Raw genomic sequence first — 19,848 nt, 5'->3', positions numbered from 1 at the left:
AGTATAGCACTTCTAATTGTGCGTTTTTTCTTATTTTTACAATGCCGCACCGATAATTTTCTGCATGTTTCAATTTTAAACAGCAAAAGAAACAAGCAAATCCTATGTTTTTAATTCACTGACTACAGTAATTATGACAGGAACACTGCGGCGTCTGCGTGTTTAAAAGTTAATTCGTAAGTGACTTATGCCGTTGCGGCGTTTATGATCGACCTTTCTTTTTATCGCCTGACTTCAGTCCCACTGTTTTAAAGAAACAATAAAGAAACAGATACTGACCCATTCTGATGCAATTATATATTATTTACCCCTGAATTAGAAGCTTTAATTAAAGTAAAAAGCCGACTGTCCAAAAAGTGCGGGAAAAGCCAAATTTCCTATTTGCCAATTTTTTGTATAGTTGATTACAAGTGAAATGGAGCTCTATTTAAACAGAAAGGCAATGAAAAGCCATAAAAAGGAACGGAAGGAAGCAAAAAATGAAAAACCTGTACACTTTTACATATTTCATTGATATTAGTACAAAATAAAGATAACAGAAATTTGCAAAAACGGATCACTTCAAAAATAATCGCTGAAACAAACTTTTTTTTATGCATAAATATGATTATTGTTCATTCTAAAACGTAAACATGATTATAAAAATTTCATTTTCTTTCCTTGTAAAGAGTGTATTTGCAAAAAAAAAAAAACACGGCAAAACCTAGATGGGCAAGCAAAACGTTCCCGATCTTTGGAGAAAAAACCGGAAATCAATTTAAATGCGAGATTCCATTGTTATTTCTTTACATTTTTAAAAGTTTGGGGATAGAGCCACAAGTAAATACGTACTGTATAAGTTATTGTACTCAGAGCGCATGATCAAGGGGGGGGGGGGGAGAGATATATGCTGGCATTTGATACTAGGTGCTTCCCCCCCTCACTCAATTTCGAGAACAACAATTTCCGAATGAATATTTTGGTCGTATGATGAGGATCGAACGAAACTACATGTCTTTACTCTTATGCACAGAGAAGCATTAGTAACTGATCTTTGGCTTTAATAAAAATGTTATGTTTACTATGCATGTATTTTTCCTTCTTTTTTTTTTTTTTTTTTTGTGACAAATTTTGGAACAAGAAAGAGGTAAAAAATCACCAAACCAATAAAACAATATTGGTTTTTATTGCTTGATTCAAATTAAAACTGTCCCGTCATTCTGGTTTTCCTCCGGGGGTGGCTAGCAAAGGATGCATACTGAATGCAAATTTTATCTTAAAACAACAAAAACCGAACAAGCTTGTATAGTTAAGCATTAATTTTCCAAGGCCAGTGAGGGGAGAAATTGACCCCACTGACCCCCCCATAAATGACGTGCGTGAACCAAAAATTTATTTTGAATGCTAAAACTACCTAACATAATACAGACCCTTTAGTTTACTTCTTTCGTTATTTATTTAGTTTAATTATTTTGATATAAATTTTATGTCCCATATTTAAGAACAAATTTATTTTAGTTCTGCATTTTCAGTCTTTTCCCTTTTTCTTCAAATTCAATACATCTGCCCATGTTTATGCAAGAATGCATGTCAGCTGCTGGTTATTTTTAACTAAAAGTAATTTAATATTTGCTTTGCTTTTTGTATCATAGTTTTGACAACAGGAGCTGAAAGTGCTAGTATTTTCAAATGATAAATGGAAGCTCTCGAAGGAATGTTTTCGTTTTTGACAAAACAAATCTTTGACAAAGATTATTTTATTGCCCCCAAAATATGAGTTATTATTATTATTTTGCAATCGCTATATTGCATTTAATTCTTTCATACTTAAAAATTTATTACTGTATTGTTGAAAAGTGTTTCTTAGTTTGAATTTTATTTTCATATATCTTTGTTTTCACCAGTTTATTTTTCATACTGATGATTGTCAGTTTGTTTCTTTCGTTTTGTTTTTTCGACTCAGCCTTCCATTAAATCCCTTTAATACTTCAAAGGTACTGTTAATTTATTTTTGGGACAGTTTTAAATCAAAAATACTGTTAGTTTATTTTACGTTAGAAATAAAATTTACTCTAAATTTGTTTCCTCTTGACGTGTGTGTAGTCCCATCTCTTCCTATTTTTTCCTACTTTTTTAAGTGATCTTTTTCCTACTTTTCCTACTTTTTCAATTTTTGATTCCTTATTTCCTATTTTTTCCCCCCCAAAAACCACTTCGGGGTCTGCATACACTTGCAAGAAAATGCTGCTCTGAATCCACATATTTTCGGTACTGAAGTGTTTAAAATGAATAAATCTTTGATAAGGGTATGCTCAAGGGCACTTTCTAGTAAAATTTTCAAAAAGATCAAGAAACATCTTTGAAAACAAAATTGTAAAAATGCAACTGTTAATTAAGGGGAATGGTTGGGATTTCTCCCAAAGAAGCTGAAGTTTTAAAAAAGTTTAGGCTGTCTTTAGTGATGTTAAAGTTGTGGAAGAGGGGGGGGGGGGTAAAAAATCACAAAGCAGGGGTCTTAAAAAATGTAAGTTTATGCAGTCTTTGGTTCATTCAGGCAAAGGGGATTAAACTCAAAAGTTTTTGGAATCTGCACATTACTAAATTTTTGTCGTTTTTGGAATCTGCACTTTACTAAATTTTTGTCTATCTTTGGATGACTGAAAGAGAGAAGAATTTAGAGATTTATGTACTCCAGAGCTGCATTTCTCAACCTTTTTTAGCCTGTGGACTTGCAAGAGCTTTCCCAAAAAATTTGGAAACCGGTGATGGTTTTCCTTTTTTTTTCTTTTTCATTCATTCTTTATTTTTGGTTAAATAAATAAAAATAATTGTGCTCTTGGTTTAAAACCTGTGTTTTTTTTGACTGGTGGAACTTCTCTCCCCCCTCCTATTTTTGCCTTTCTTTTCTTGCAAAAAAAAAAAAAAAAAAAATTGACACAAGGATCGTTAAAAAACATATAAAAATTTTTTGCAAACAGTTGAGGTTCTTTCCCCTGAAAGTTTTTATACTGATGTTTGAATAAATGAATAGTTTAGTTACACTTTATTTGCTATTACAGAACTGTTACAAAAATATAAATAATTATTGTAAAAATATGCTTAAATAGTAAACACTGATGAAAAATCATAGAAAATTGCCAAAATTAATCTCAAAAATGATGTTGTACATGTCTATTATTTTCATTATTATAGTTTTTTTTCTTCCTTTCCTTTTCCTTCTTTTAAAGAAAGGGAAAATTTTAAGCGTAAACAAACAAAAATCTCCTAGAACCAGGTAAATTTTTCTGTTGACAGTTGCCGGTCTGTCGGACCACCAGTTGAGAACTGCTGCTCCAGAGAAATGTTTATAACTAAAGTCTTAAAAACCTTTAATCTTTGGTAAAAGTTAAGGAATTGAAATGTGCACATGCAGTCTTACAAATGAAAATCTATCTTTGGGTGAATTAAAAGAGGGGATTCTGAGGCTCTCTCCCGAAAATTTTCGAATCTAAAGTCTTAAATTTTTTGAGCTGGCTTAGACAATGTCAAGGTAAAGGAAGAAGGGGAGGGGGGGAGCTCCTAATAGAAAAAACATAAAACTAGAGGCTTAAAGACACAACCATAGTCCATCTTTTGTGATCATAGAAAGGAGAGGTTCGGCGGTTGCTCCACATAAAGGTATTAGGGTTAACTGCTATTGTTCAGTGTTGTAATGAAGAAATTCTATATTTAATTCATTTCATACTGTTTAGTTTGAACCAAGGTCATTTAAATAGTCGTTAGATTGCGCATCTTGCATATTTTATTTTTAGTTGAAAATAATCTAATGTATAAATGCAACATACTTGATTTTTAGGACCAAAAACATGGTCTTGTGCAAAGTGCCTTTATCCATATGGAGATCCTCATGAACTCATGACTCATATTCCAACCTGTCCTAAACTGCAGTCTAATTCAGAATCCAAGTCCAGTGAGCAGGCTTCCGGAAACCCTGCTAACATCTTCTACAAATGTAATCATTGTGCTCTTACATTTTCATCAGAGGAGGAAATAAAGGTAAATAAACTCAAAATATAATGTTATTATTATTTAATTGTAATCCAAAATATGCCATCCTAATGTAACTAAAGGATATTTCCAGTTTATAGTTTATTTATCTATAGATATATATATGTGTATGTATACAGGGTGTTCCGTTTTAACCTGCAAAAACCTTTATTTTCGCAACTGTTAGTCCTAGATGTATACTTCCATTTGCAAAAACGTTCAAAATCAGATGCAGAGTTAAGATATTGAAAGTTTGAAGCAAAAATAAAATTAAGTCAAAAAATACAAAATTTAACTTTTTAAACGGGCCCCAAGTCCTCTAACTTATATTTAGGGAAATAATCTCCATTGAAAAATAATTCCAACACAAAAAGTTTGAAATTAGTATGACCAATACTCATCAAGATATGACACACAGCGTTTTGTGACTTACACCACATCATGGGTGCAAGACCTTCCGTCTCAGGACAGATTTTCGTCTTGGACAAAATTTCCGAAACAGAGGTGGGGAGGGAAAGAAATTCGATGAATTTCTTTCCGTCCCCACTTCTGGAAAAAGTGAAAGAAATTCGATGAATTTCTTTCAGTTTTCACTTAAAAAAGAAAAATTGAGTGTTTGAAAAATATGCTTTCACATATATTACTGGACCATTCCATAACCACGAATTTAAATCGACATTCTCTCGATTTTCCGCCATGGACTTGTTTCGTTTGCAATGTGCTTTTGGAGGCGTGGCTTTTAGACCCGCTCTGTTGTATTTTTTTTTGGTATAGCTCTGTTATTTCCAACTCCCTGCATTGCAGACTGCAGAGTTGCTCACTATTCTCCCTGAATTTTCGAAATAATCGTCTGTATTTGAAAATTTACTTTTTTTCTTGATTTTTTTTTATTATCCTTTCAAGGTTTTTTTTTTTCATTTGGCTTTTTTTTTTTTTTTGCAAACTTGACATGCATAAATGAAAATTATGTGTGCTCTTAAAATGTCTTAGAGTTGAATCTAAATCGCGGATTAAGAGTGATTGCTGACGAGATGAAATGTTTACACCACAGCAAAGGGCATCCACATACCAGAAAATTTCTCCATGCTGAAGTATTGAGATGCTATTTTGGCTATTTTTGAGTGAGTTAAGAGGTAGGGAGTCAGGGGTCTTTCTCGAAACATTTTCGAAATTGAAGTATTAAAACTTTAGGTCAGCAGTTCCCAAACTTTTTATGCCACAGAACCCTTAGTTCTATACTTTTACCTCAAGGAACCCTATCATTGCTTATGACTTAAATACAATATGCTAACGATCTGGGAGTCAAATGATAACGATGAATAATCATTCGAATGCTTTCTTCTACATAAAAAAACTATTCTGTCGCACCTTTTTTTTTCAGAGGAAATCAAAAGCAAACTTGTACAGGAAAGATAAAGTACAATAAATGGCAAAAAAAAAAAAAAAAAAAAAGGAAAAATTTGTATTTACTGCCCTTTACTACCTGAAAAATTTTGTATTTTAACAGATTAACACGTTTTAAGGTGTTTTAAATGCAGAACATGTTTTGACTAATTTTGTAAACTACACATTTATTAGTGCTGCAACAGAGCAAAACTCAAAAATGCCTCTTGAAACATATCATTGCAAGAAGTTTAAGCCTTCATAATGTTTTTGGAAAATGAAAAAAAAAAGCATTCGCCGCTACTTTCTAAAATTCAACTATAACAGTGCTAGTTATTCTAAGGGCATTAACCTTTTTTAAATACTTCATTATGTACCTTAAACTCTCTGAATACTTAAGAATAAACTGTAATTATTATAAATAAATTTATTTTAAAATAGTTTCTACACATGTATTTGTAGAGAACTATGCAGATTTCTTTTCCGAGGATCAAAGTTACCACCGCTGTAATTCTAGGTATACAAAGGCTGATGTAATTCTAGTGGTAAATACCCCGAACTAGTACCCTGCATTTTCTTCATAGAGATGTTTTTCTTGCAAAACTTCACTTTAAGAGAGGAAAATATTCTATGTTGTTGCCTCTGAGGCAGAGAATACAAAATCCCAGCTTATTTCGTCTCTCACAGCAAAAGAGGTAACTTTCTCCTGGAATGAAAATAGACTTGGTTCAGTTTACCAAAAAAATAGGCAACAGATAGGCTGATTATATCAACCAACGTCATGCGAAACGTTGAAAACTGTGAAAGATATTAGTCTTTTGCTCAAGCAGAAAAACCTTCTGATCATCTGTAAGTTCATACACTCTTTCAAAAATGTTTGTTTTGGATATCCAGGATATTTCGTACTGAAAATCAGTGATTTGTGATGATTGCTCATATCTTCATAAATCTAGCTCAATAGTGTTGACTGGAGGCAATGAGACTTGAAAAAATTAACTACTTCTGAAGCTTCATTAAGAACTTTCTTTAAATCAGATGGTGCATTTCTTTTCTTTTCTCTTGTTTTTAATTATGCTGACAAAATGATGATAGAATTACGATTGCTACTTCAATATTTTGAGCAGCATATTTTATACCTGAAAGTTTCTTTTTCTGAAATTACTATTTGAAATAATAAATTTATGTAACTCATGGCAGAACCCTTCTCATCCTTTGACGGAACCCAATGATGCCGTGGAACACACTTAGTCCAGTCAATAGATACATTTTACCTTGCAAAAAATAGGGTCAAAGATTTTATTTTTTTAATTTGTACATATTGGTGCCGACATGGATAAACCAAGTTATCCAACACGAAAGACCCCGGGAGAACTTTTGGGGGCCGAAAAACCACAAAAATTTATGACTTTTTTTGTTTTTTCCAAAATATCTCCGAAATGGTTCAACTTAGAAAAAAGTTTTAAATATAAAGTTTAAAGAACATAAAATTTCCTACAACTTTTGTATTTACAACTTTTTTGTAGCACAAATAACAAGCTTGCTACAGCTCTTTGAAAATAGGCAGTTTTCCTCCACTCCGAAAAAAAAAGCTTTCACACTGAAAGTAAGGCGTCATAATTATTAGAACTTGAAGATAAACTTTAGTTTCAGAGAGTTTATCGACAGTTAGAGTAGTTTGAGTTTCTTGCTCCACCCCCCCCCCTTCCCGCTGGACACAGAGTAGCATTTCTGGCTGACAGATTAGTTCCCACTAGACTCCAAAAACAAACGATGTATTATGAAACTGAAATACATATATACACATTCATTTAAAGCACATACGATGATGCAATAATAAAAAAAAAACCTTCCCCACTGCTCACGAACTAACTTTTCTGATCTGACAGAGGTAGTCTTCATCAGACTCCAATAATAGATGATAAATTGCTGTTTATAACTGGATTGCACAATATATACATTCATTTGAGGGATGTAATTCGTACATTCTAGTCTAATTATTGCAAACAAAGATGCGATTTTTAAATATTAATGTGAAAGAATGAATATTAGGCAGCTAATAAGCAAACAATCAACACAGTCATGCATCCTATGCTCTGATACAATAATAATAAACCCTCCCCCACCGCTCACGAACTAATATTTCTAGTCTGACAGAGGTAGTCTTCAGTCAGACTCCAATAACATATGATTTATATTGCAGTTTGTAATTGAATTACATAATCTTCTCATTCATTTAAAGCACATAATTCGTACCATCTATTCTATTACAAGTGAAAATGCAATATTCGAAAATATAAATGTGAATGAATAAATATTAGGGTGATAATAAGCAAACAATAGACATAATAATGCATAAATAAAGGTACAATAGTAGTACGTAATGAACACTTTGAAAAAATTCTGCTGGAACTGACTTTTTGAGGCATGAAAATCTCAATTGAATTACCTTTCAAAATGAAAATGCAACTGTAGAAGCTTAATACAGATTAATTACAGACAGAATAATACAGATCTAAATTACAGAGAGATTAATTCGACCTTAAAGCAAATAGAGAAAGGACAACAAAATACGCTGTTTATCTTCTTCAAAGCCGTTTTGAAGGTCCAGGTTCTCCCGGTTCAGAATCTGTAGGGGGTAGAAAGAAGCTGTGGTCCCTTAATTGTTCATCTCCTTGTTGCGGTAATTCCAAAAGCTCCTGGAACAAATCATCTTCTTCAGCAGTCTCATCCAAAGATGAAATTTCTGCAACATTTTCACAATTTGTGCCACTGCAGTGTTTGCACGTGCTGGAGCATTTTAAACCTGCCTTGTGACAAGAACAGGTTCTAGTACAATTTTTCTTGCAGGTTTAAGGTACAATCTTCAAAAGATTCTGAGTAACTGAATCTCTTTTCGTGTCAACATGTATTAGACCTTGCGTTCTGCATTCCCAACCCCACTTCTCTGGATCAATTATGTTGTCCAACTTTGAATTTGGTGGTAGAACCGATATGAGTGATAACGTGAAGCATCCCCCCCCCCTCTACGCACGTTGGAGGTAGCCCTGCAAGATTTATCTTAGCCCTGTACTAGTTTTATAAAAAGATTAAATTGCAAAGTATCCAAAGATAGGTTCAAATACTTTACGTCACCTGTGTATAATATTTGCAAAATGTTTTCGCCAGCTGCAGCTAAGGCATCATGATGACAGATTGGGTCCCTAAATACTTCAATAGCTTCCTTAATTTCAGGAGTTTTTTTCTTTTTTAACTATTTTGTACAACTTAAATTTGCCTTGGCCAAAGACTGCCGAAGTCGTATCGCACCCACTAAACGCATGGATCAAAAGAATATTGCTGGGGTCAAACTTAAAAGATTTAGTGGGGAAAAAAACAAATCACAAGTATTCCCTCTTCCAGGTTTTAAAAAGAACAAGTTGCTGAAAGGCTGTCCTAAAGCTGTCATCAGCACCAACAGATCTACATCCTCTCGCCCACTATAACAAACTTTTCAATTTCTTTTGCCTTTGAAAGAGCAGTAAGTAAGTTGGCATCATCTTGAGTCTGCCTGACTTCAATGCCACACTCTTCGAAATATGTCTCAAGAAGTTGAATAAGACTATTCTTGTTGTTATAATTTGCCAGAAATCTTTCTTGAGGAATTTAGTTAACATGTTAGGTTCAACCATTACTTCAAGGGAAGAGATTGATTGCTCATTGATATAGCATTTGTGACTGGCAGTGTGAATTGTCACTTCTTTTAACTTCAAAAAACGCTGATGTTCTTCATTTTGCCGTTTTGCGCTGCATCTTTGAAGATTTTCTATTCCCTTCTCCTTCACAATCTTTATTTCGCATTCACGCAAACTGATTTCGCAAATAATAATAATAATAATAATAATAAAACACCTTGGTCAGGCCTATTCATTTCTAGGGAAAAAAATTGTAATACAGAACACACAAATTGATAAAACATACTCTGGCCCAAACGCTGAAGTGACCAACATGAGTAGCTATTGAGTCGATTCATCTCATTTGGAGAAAAAAAAGGGGGGATGGAATGGGGGTGTTTTGTTTAAGTTAAAGGGAACGGAGGCATTTACCCTCAGCTGTGAAAGACAAATGATTTCCAAGGTCAGACTACCGGCGTTTCTCCTTTTTTCCTCCGTTATCCGATGCGCTTTCACGCGCTTTGCTGAGGGGGTTCAGAAAAAGTGTGACTTTCAAGAAGCTGTAACTCGCTTGCTTTTCATGCTACAAAAATGTTGTAAAGACAAAAGTTGAAGGAAATTTAATTCTCTTTAACATTTGCATTGGAAGTTTTTTTGTAATTTTAACCATTTTTGAGATATTTTGAAAATACTACAAAAAGTCACAATTTTTGGGGGGGTTTCGGCCCCCAAAACTTCTCCCGAGGTCTTTCGTGTTGGATAACTTGGTTTTTTCATATTGGCACTAGTATACACAAATTTAAAAAATAAAATCTTTGACCCAATTTTTTGTAAGGCAAGCCCGTTTTTTTCCACCTATTGACTGGACTAACTTTGGGAATCGCTGCTTTAGGTTGTCTTCGGCAATGTGGGGAGGGGAGTTGCTTTTCTATAGAAGAATAGACAAACTTACACACACACACACATTGCCTTCAGTAAACACAATGACAGGCGAGGGGGGTATTCCACCGCTCAGCCCGAAATATTTCCGTTTCTAAAATTTTAAAAGCTCTGTTTTGGGCTATTCTTTGTATGACTTAAGGGGGAAGGGTTTAGGAAGCTTCTTTCAGAAAGTTTCCAAAATTAAAGTATTAAAACATTTAGGCAATCATAAGTCATGTTTATAGGTAAAGGTGGTACTATTCCTAGAAAAAAAAATAGAAACTAAAGCCTTAAAATGCAAATTTAGGACATTTATGGTGAACTCTTACGAAGGGGTTCGGGAGTTCTCTTCTGAAAATTTTTGATACTGAAATATTTAAAACACCACTTTAGGCTCTATTTTAGTGCTTTAAAAGGGATGTGAATCAGGGGTCTTGCCTGGGGTAAGGATTCAGTTCCCCTATTTCTTTTTTTAAATTAATGAATATTGGAAAGTGTACCTCATTTAAAAAATGTATATCTACTTCACTGAAGCAGTTTTTTTATAGTTAATTTCACCACCTGCTATCTTATAAAAGGGATTCTTTTTCAAATGAAGACTGTTGGGGAGGGGGGAAATGGTGCCAGTTCATTATCATTAGTCGCCCATACCCTTCCCCCCACCTTTCCTTCTTTTCTGGTTTGCTGGCGCTACCTTGGGTACACTCCAATCAGAACTGATTTATGTTGCAAAAGTGAAAATCTTATGTCCCAAGCAATTTTATTGCTGCAATAAAAATGTTTACGATTGGCAAAAAAACTAATGGCAGGGAGCTGCAAACGCTTTTACTCCTAACATTATCCAACATCGTCTAAAATTGCGATTTTGGAACTTCAATTACGAAATATTGCTGAAGGAGGGTTCCTGAACTCCATCCCTTCGATAATGCATTCAATATTTTCCATTTTGAACACTTCACCAAACTTGCACCCATCCACCACTTTTCACTCGCTGTCAATAACACCTTTTTGGGGGAGAATATAGCAATTAACGATTGTTAAAATTATATGTGTGCATTTTATGTGGTTTTGCAAATTTTTCGAGGTTTTGTTGTGTTTTTTTGCGTATCAAGGCATAACGTTTGCATTTATTTTTGAATAGCATTGAAAAACATAAATAGCTTGTTTTTCTTATTTTGACAGCCTGTCAATCTTCTGAAAGGGCGATAAGTTCCAATCTCATCCTCTGTACGGTCCCTCAAAACTTTGAATTGGAATATCTCCTTGAGTTTTGGTCTTGCAAATGTGTAGCTTTTTGTGTTAGGAATAGTTTTCAATGGAGATTATTTCTCTAAATATTAGTTGGAAGACCTAGGCCCTGTATAAAAAGTTAAATTTTGTGTTTTTTGACTTATTTTTATTTTTGCTTCAAACTTTCAATATTTTAAATCTGCATCTGATTTTGAACATTTTTGCATTTGCAAGTACACATCTAGGACTAACGGTTGCCAAAATAAAGGTCTTGAAGGTTAAAACGGAACACCCTGTATATATCTATATATATAAAAATGAATGTTTGTCTGTATGTCATCCATGAACTCAAAAACTACCCGGCAGATTTGGCTGAAACTTTCACTGTTTGTTATTTTTGGTACTGGGAATGTTTATAGACCAGTTCGGAAAAAATCTGATCGATAGTTCCTTTTTTATTCCAATTTAAGTCACAATCCATTGGATAAATACGAATAAAATTATCGGCTGCAGAAATTAATTCGCGTGACAGATCTCATTGATAAGTTAACTGTTGCCATTTTTCTTGAGTTTGAACAAATAAATTCTTTCTTTATTGTTTTATGGCTTTTCATGCAACGGGGGGATTTAAAACTTTTTCTATTTGATATTTTTAGCGATGGATTGATCTTGCAAACTGCGTGAGTACAAAATTTGAGTATAATCTCGGCTTCACTTGATACCTGGTCCGATTATTATGAAAATTGCTATATATATGTATTTTTCCATGGAGAAGGTGCATAATATGCTCATTGAAGCCATTCGCCGCCAGGTGGCACTGCAGAGTTGCAACTTCTGCCCCGTTCAACCCATTGTCATGAAAATCAGTATAATGATGTATTTTTTTGTTGGCGTAGCAATGCACGTCGGGTACAGCTAGTATATATATATATATATATATATATATATACATAAACTGTCGGCCCTGCTTCATGGAATATCGTCGGTTCTAAGAAATTAAATATTATTCGATTAAGGGAGATATTTGTTTAAACAGGAAATTTTCTTTGCCTTTCTGCATTGACAACATTTGTTTTAAAACGTAATAATCAATAGCTATGTGAAGGGAATAATTAATGTTCTTTGTAAAAAGGTTTTGAAATAAGATTAAGTACAAAACAGTTTCAAAATTAATTTCAAGTGATATATGAGAATTATAAAAAGTAACTTACAACTTGAGTTATGAAATCTTTATTTTGGCCTCTTTTTTCACTACATTTTTTTTTGAAAAAAGTCCATAATAGTGGATAGTTTGTTCAAGGTCTTTTGGGAACACATTTTCCGACTCCCTTTTCCTCTGCTTATCTACCATGCTTTTCATTTATATTTCATAAATTTATTATCGTCTGAAATGTGTATATATCTTTGTATCATGTAATTTAATTTTCATCTGAGCTATCGGTTTTTTTCTGTAGTGGCAAAGACAAAAGAGATATGATAGTATAGTGGAAATGGTTTGATGGAATATCCATGTTGTTTTTCTCACCTGTTGTCAGTGAAAACTATTACTTTCTATTTTTAAGTCAATTTTTCTTAATTACAGTAACCCCTCGTTATATCACGTATTTTGGGGGACAAAGTAAAAGAGCGATATATCCGAAAGCGCGATGTAACCGAGGTCATTATAAATAGTTATCCATTCAACACATATAAGTAAATTGGCATTCACTCTTTTTGACACAATTTTCAAATGGTTTCGATATAGTTCGCGAATTTACTATCACACGTATTGAATTTTATACAAGATTTAAATTTAAGTAAATTTTCAGGGTCAATTTGAAATGGCGATTAAAGATGATCTTTATTAGCTACATCGTGATAAGAGTGAGCATTCCAATACCCTTTATTCCCATTAGATTTTCTAATCCCTTCGATTTGCAGTAGAAATGATGTGAAAAGTAAAAGTAACCAGATTGTTTAGAGAAAACTATTTTGCCTGTCCAGAGCATTCTTCCTTTCTTTGATGCAAATCCTGATTTGTGCAACCAAACACAAATCTTTTATGTGCTAACAGGCAGTCAGAGAAGCTGTATGTCTCCTCTACTTGAACCAGTATGAGACCTGCCTGCTGCCTCTCACTCATTGTAAAGGTCTTAGTATCAGTACAAAAGAAAACGTCAAATGGTTTCCAAACTATCTCTTTAACTAAAATATACTGCATGTATGTACATTTGGATGGCAGGAGTTGCCGCTGCTTTTCCAGCGAATTCAAAAAGATAAGAGCATCTTCGTTTTGTCCATTGACAAAATTAAGTAGATAAAGACCTTTTCTAAGTAATACCATATGTTTTCATGAATGATTTCTAGCTTAAGCAAAGTTTTTTTTATGTTTTAATATTTTGGGAGACGTAAGAAAGGAGGGATATATCTGAATGAGCGATATATCGAGGCGCGAATTAACGAGGGGCTACTGTACATTATTTCTACTTTATTTTTAAAAAACTAAACAAAAATATTTGAAAGCTGATTAATATTAATCGATTAAGCAGGGATCTTTAACATTGCGTCTATGGGGAATATTCAGTTCCGGGAGGTTTTATTTGTAGAAGCAGGGAATTCGTTTATCCGTTACCAGATTAAGTGGGGCTGACAGTATATAGTTTCAAGATGACTTTATTAAACACGCTCAAAAATGGAAACAGTAGTCAAAATACATTTAGTTTTACTTTTTAAGCCTATGAAATGTTTTTCCCACTCTCCACTCATAAATGTATATTAGTTTTCACGTAATATATCCCAGTACTTCTTAAGGTCTTATTGTTTATTCATTTTTAAAAGTAGTGTTACCTGTGTACCTTTCTTTACCTGCAAAAAATGTCAATACACAACACTTTTAAGAAGTAGATAATAAATTAATGATGACTGTTTCTGTTTTTTATTTTGTGTTGGTATTGAAAATTAAATGTATTTTGTATGAAGAAGTGTAAACTTTTCATTTCAAATTTTAGAAACATATGGCTGAAGGCTTACATGTTCCAGCTACAGCAGAAGAAATCATAAACCCTAATATAAACCATCAAGAAAGTTATGACCCATCTAATTTAGACAGAAACACTTGCTTTTTGTGTTGCATGAGATTTTCTAGTGTTGAATTGTGCCGGAAACATCAACATCATGTACACATGAGATGGGTAACAAAAGGAGCTGTTGATTATTCAAAAAGTAAGCATCCTTATAATTATTCTTATTATATAGGTCAAGATTCACAGTTGCCATTTTGTGACATAGTTTGAAAAAGTGGCAACCTAAAAAAACTTCCTCAGTTGCCAACCTTTTTACTTCCTTTTACAAAAAAGGAAGTATTGTATTTGTGAAAAAATTTTCACTCAAAAATCGACCTTAATTTCCATTTTGCTCACCCCCGAATAAATGTTGAGTTTTTTTTCAACCCGACCACATGTGGATAAGTGCCTAAGAACCATGGGTGCAAGACCTTCCGTCTCAGGACGGATTTCCGTCTTGGACAAAATTTCCGAGCCGGAGATCGGGACGGAAAGAAATTCGATGACTTTCTTCCAGTTTTTACTTAAAAAAGAAAAATTGAGTGTTTGAAAAATATGCTTTAATATATTTCTGGACCGTTCCCATAACCACGAATTTACATCGACATTCTCTTGGTTTTCCACCATGGGCTTGTTTTGTTTGCAACGTGCTTTTGAAGGAGTGCCTTTTAGACTCGCCCCGTTTGATTTTTTTTGGTATAGCTCTGTTATTTCCAACTCACTGCATTGCAGACCGAGGAGTTGCTCGCTATTTTCCCAGATTTTTCAAAATAAACGTATCTAATTGAAAATTTAGCTTTTCTCATTCTATTTTCGATCATCCTTTCGTTTTTTTCATTTGCGTTTTTTTTTTTTTTGCAAACTTTACACGCATAAATGAAAATTATGTACGCTCTTAAAATGCCTTTAAAGTTGAATCTGAATCACCGATTGAGATCAAAGGGCCAGGTAAAACGGAAACTATCAGAGATGTTGAAGATTTTAATGAAAATGGGAATTTTGGAAATAATCGGGGGGGGGGGGGGATTTCAAGATGGTTGGAAACACCGATGGGCAAACGTTCTTGCATTTTTGACAAAGACTTGAGGAATCACTAAATTCCAATGTCAATGAATTAACTTAACACTCACTAGAATGGAAATATAGGGGGGGGGGGGAAGGAGGCAGCAGGAGTTTGCGAAAAAACACTGCTCTTGCAAAGAGGGTAAGTGCGCAAATTAACCCACGATACTGATTTCTTAAAACGTTTATATCTTGGACAATCTAAGAGGGGACGGGGGGGCTACTCAAGGGATCCAGTATAAAATATCGAAAAACTGAATTGAAAGCCATGTTTGAAGCTAGGAGTGGTTCGATATTTCTCCTCTGCAAACTCTTAAAAATTTTAAAGTCAAAAAGTTTTAGGCTTTCTTTAATGATGTAAAAGTGAGGAAGTTTTAAAAAAAATCGAAAACTGGAGTCTTAAAAACACTAATTTAGGCAATCTTTAATGAATTAATGAGAGATGGTATTGGTGTTCTAATATGAAAATGTTTTGTAGCTGATGTATTTAAAACTACTTGAGGCTATACTTAACTGACGTAAGTAAAAGGGCATTTGGGAGCCTCTCCCGAAAAGTGTTTGTAATTGAAATCTTAAAACTTTTAGGCTGTCTTTGGCAATGTCAAGAGGTAGGGAGGGGGCTCTCTTTAGGCGAAATTCCGAAACTGGAGTCTTAAAAGCTCAACTTTAGACCGTCTTGTGGTTAGGGGTTCCCCTTCCCCAAAAAATATTCAATGCTGACGTATTCAGAACTCAGCTTTAGGTAATCTTTGGAAGACTTAAGAGGGAATTCGAAGGCTTTCTCTCAATAACTTTTAGAATTTAAATTCTTAAATCTTCGGTGATGAAAAGGGGAACCGCAAATTTAAGTCAAATTTAGTGAACTTAGGGGAAGGGGGGGGGGAGGAGTCTCTCTCCCCGAAAATTTCACCGTTCTGAAATATTGAAAGGCTATGTTGGCTATTTTTGAGTGAGTTAAGAGTTAGGGAATTCAGGGGTCTTTCTCGAAACATTTTCGAAATTGAAGTCGTTAGAAAAATAAATCTTTACTCGGGAGAACTCGTGGTACTTTTCGTCACACGAACGCTCGCGGGGGGGGAGGGGGGGGGGGGACTGTAGGTCCGGAGTGGTTATTTCAGTAAATAAGTTTGCAAAATAGAAAAAAAAATGTTTTCAACACTGAACTATAAATTGATAAACAGCCTCTATAATATGTTTTAAAAAGTAAAGCTTAAGAAACTTTTATGATACATAAACCTAAATCTTCTTCTGAGCATTGCTGATGATCGCTTTACTGTTCTGTGTCAACTTCTTCTTCATCATCTTCATTAAGGGAGTTCTCATCAGTTGAAACTTCAACCAACAAGGTCTTCAACCTCTTCATTTCATCTTTGTAGCTTAAATAGCGATGCATTTCACAACATCTTCCTTTATATTCACAATCTGAAATAAAAAGCGTGAGCGCTCGCTCCGGGCCTCTGAGGCCAAAACCGGAATTTTCTGGGGAAAAGTGGGAATGTACATTCCTGAAAAGCATGTGGTCAGTATGTAGGTCACCTCGAACGCAGCTACTGTGGAACTCATTCATTTCCGTTGAAGGGGTGATTTTTTGGCAGCGTAGTTTTGTAATGACCGGGCCTGAGAGGCCCGATGCGAGTTCTCCCGGGTTAACAAAAACTTACACTGCATTTAGTAAACACAATGAGAAAGGGGGGATTCCACACCTCAGCCCGAAATATTTCCGTTTCTGAAACTTTAAGAGCTTTGTTTCGGGCTATCTTTGGATGACTTAAGGGGGAAGTGCGTAGGAAGATTATTACAATAAGTTTCCAAAACTAAAATATAAAAATTTTGAGGCAGTCATGAACCATGTTTATAGGTAAGGAGGGGGGGGGGGGTACTATTCCTGCAAAAAATTTAGAAACTGAAGTCTTAAAAGAAATTTAGGACAATTTGTGGTGAACTCAGAGGAAGGGGTTCTGGAGTTCTCTTCCGAAAATGTTTTGATGCTGAAATATTTCAAGCGCCAGTTTAGGCTATATTTGAGTGCCTTAAGAGGGATGTGATTCGGGGACCCTGCCTGGGGTTAGGATTCAGTTCCCCTATTTCTTTTTTAATTAATGAATATTGGAAAGGGTACAGTAAAACCTGTGAAGTTGACCACCCTTGTAAGTTGACCACCTGTCTAAGTTGACCGCTGTTTTCAGGCACGGAATTAGCCCTAATGAAATTAATCAATCTCTGTAAGTTGACCGCTAAAGCAGTGCAGCGCAAGTGGTCAACTTACACAGGTTTCACTGTACCTTGTTTAAAAAATATATCTACTTCACTTGAAGCGGTTATTCTTTTTCAAATGAGGACTGTGTGAGGGAATGGTGCCAGTTCATTGTCATTAGTCGGCCATACTCTTCTCCCACCTTTACTTCTTTCCTGCTTTGTTGGCGCTACCTTGGGTAGACTTTCCGATCAGAACTGATTTATGTTGCAAAAGTGAAAACCTCATGTCCTAAGCGATTTTATTGCTACAATAAAAATGTTTACGATCGGCGAAAAACTAATGGTGTGGGGAGCTGCGAGTGCTTTTACCCCTAACCTTATCCAACATCGTCTAAAGTTGCGTTTTTGGAACTTCAATTTCGAAATATTACCGAAGGAGAGTTCCTGAATTTTATCCCTTCAATAGTGCATTCACAAAGTGTATAAACGTTATGAAAGATGGAGTACAATTTGGTTTTTAAAGCTTCAATTTCGGGAGAGCCCAGAGCACCCCCCCCCCTTTTTTCTCCTTGAAGGTTGCCTAATACTGTGATTTTGGGACTATCAGTTTGAAATAATTGATGTAAGAGTCCCTTAACTCCTCCTTTCCCTGAACTTTACCGAAATAGCCTACCATAGCATTTTTAGACTTCAGTTTGAAAAAAATTCTGGGGGAGACCCCCCCCCCTCCTTATTGCCGGATTTTAGGTGTTTTGGAATTTAATGTCAAAACGCTTAACAATTACAATTTAAAGACTTAAAATATAAATCAAACACAGATTCCAAAGCTGGCATTGTTAAAATCTACAGCAATTATACACATAAATTTTTCCTTATGCTCGCATGCGGTCGGGGGGGGGGGGGGGCTGAAAATATTTTCCCTCTTGAACACATCACCAAACTTGCACCCATGCTAAGAACGTATAGACAATCGAAATATCCATTTTGACGATCCCCAAGTTAATTACAACAAGTTTTCTCGTGACGGCTGTCTGTATGTGCGTATGTGTGCATGTATGTTGCATGACTCAAGAACGGTATGTTCTAGAAAATTGAAATTTGGTACGTAGACTCCTAGTGGGGTCTAGTTGTGCACCTCTCTTTTTATTTGCATTCGGATGTTTCAAAGGGGTCTTTTACACCTTTTTGGGTGGAAATCAATGTTAATTTTAATGCAATCTCAAGCAGCGTTATAATTTGGCAAACACTAGGCAATATATCACAATCTTTTGATCGCCTACTTTTTTTGGGTTTTAACTCCTCCAAAACTCCTCCTTTTTTAGTTCAAAGCTGCATAATCTTTATCTATAACAGTAACTTAAAATACTTCTCTCAATAACTTAGCTTTGCCACAAGGGCAAAGGTATAAAGACAATTTCAATGCAGTAATTTCATATATTTATTTTTTTCATAAAGATGTGATTTACAATTTAATCTTAGAAGTCATAAACGTTGAAGGTGAAAACATTGCTAAATGACTAAGACATTTCATTTCATAAGTTAACTAAAACATGCTTAAATGGTGCTTGGCTATTTTTTCATGTTTTAAGATATTTGTTTTTTTCTCCACCGCACTCCCAGCAGCAAAAGTCAATTTGTCTAATTATTGTTCAACTATTTAAAAATACTAAATAATGTAGGTGTAATATGTTAAGTGATTGTGTTAAAAAAAACAATTGTTTAGTAGATCATAGTTATGAGAATGTAAAAAGGGTCATCCACAAGTGATGTTGTGCCTTGAGGGGAAGACAGGTTCATGAAATTGTGACAAGGAAAGAGAGAGTGGCAAAAAGTGACGTTACACCATTGTTATAACACTATGTTTATAAAAAGTATGACATGTGACAAAAGGAGGAGTAAGGTGAATTTTGAGTGAAAAAAGGGGGTAGGGGGTCAAATATGTTGAAAAAAAGTGAAATCCTTATATATATATATATATATATATATATATATATATATATATATATATATATATATATATATATATATACTGTTAAAGTATATAATGAAGTTATTTTATAGAATACCTAGTTATTAAATGAAATAACTAGGTATTCTATAAATAAACTAATGAAAGACAATTAAAATGAAAAAGAAGCAATTTATCTAATTTATGCAGCCTATAAATGGTATTTATGGAAACATACCATAAAATGATTTATTACAATAAGGATTACTAAAATGACACTTGGAATTACGAAGAACATTATTTCTAAAACAAAAACACTTTTTGTTGACACACTGGGTTTAACACGAACATTTTGGCGGTAACACAGGAGTGGAAGGTAAATGGTATTTGTTATGCAAGATATATGATATCG

At 34.4% G+C, this 19,848-nt stretch overlaps 1 protein-coding gene across 1 annotated transcript in view; it reads left to right on the top strand.

Moving 5' to 3' along the window:
- Positions 1-19,848, top strand: part of LOC129233784 (uncharacterized) — a 92,291-nt gene that overhangs the window by 42,516 nt on the left and 29,927 nt on the right. Inside the window, exons 11-12 of the mRNA XM_054867764.1 lie at positions 3,815-4,014; positions 14,177-14,390. Coding sequence (XP_054723739.1) covers positions 3,815-4,014; positions 14,177-14,390 — 414 coding nt within the window. The remainder of the gene's footprint in view (positions 1-3,814; positions 4,015-14,176; positions 14,391-19,848) is intronic.

The sequence above is a fragment of the Uloborus diversus genome, chromosome 1 (assembly GCF_026930045.1).
Source record: "Uloborus diversus isolate 005 chromosome 1, Udiv.v.3.1, whole genome shotgun sequence".
Taxonomy (NCBI): Eukaryota; Metazoa; Arthropoda; class Arachnida; order Araneae; family Uloboridae; genus Uloborus; species Uloborus diversus.
Note: the sequence above shows the minus strand (reverse complement) of the source record. Positions and strands in the feature narration are given on the sequence as shown.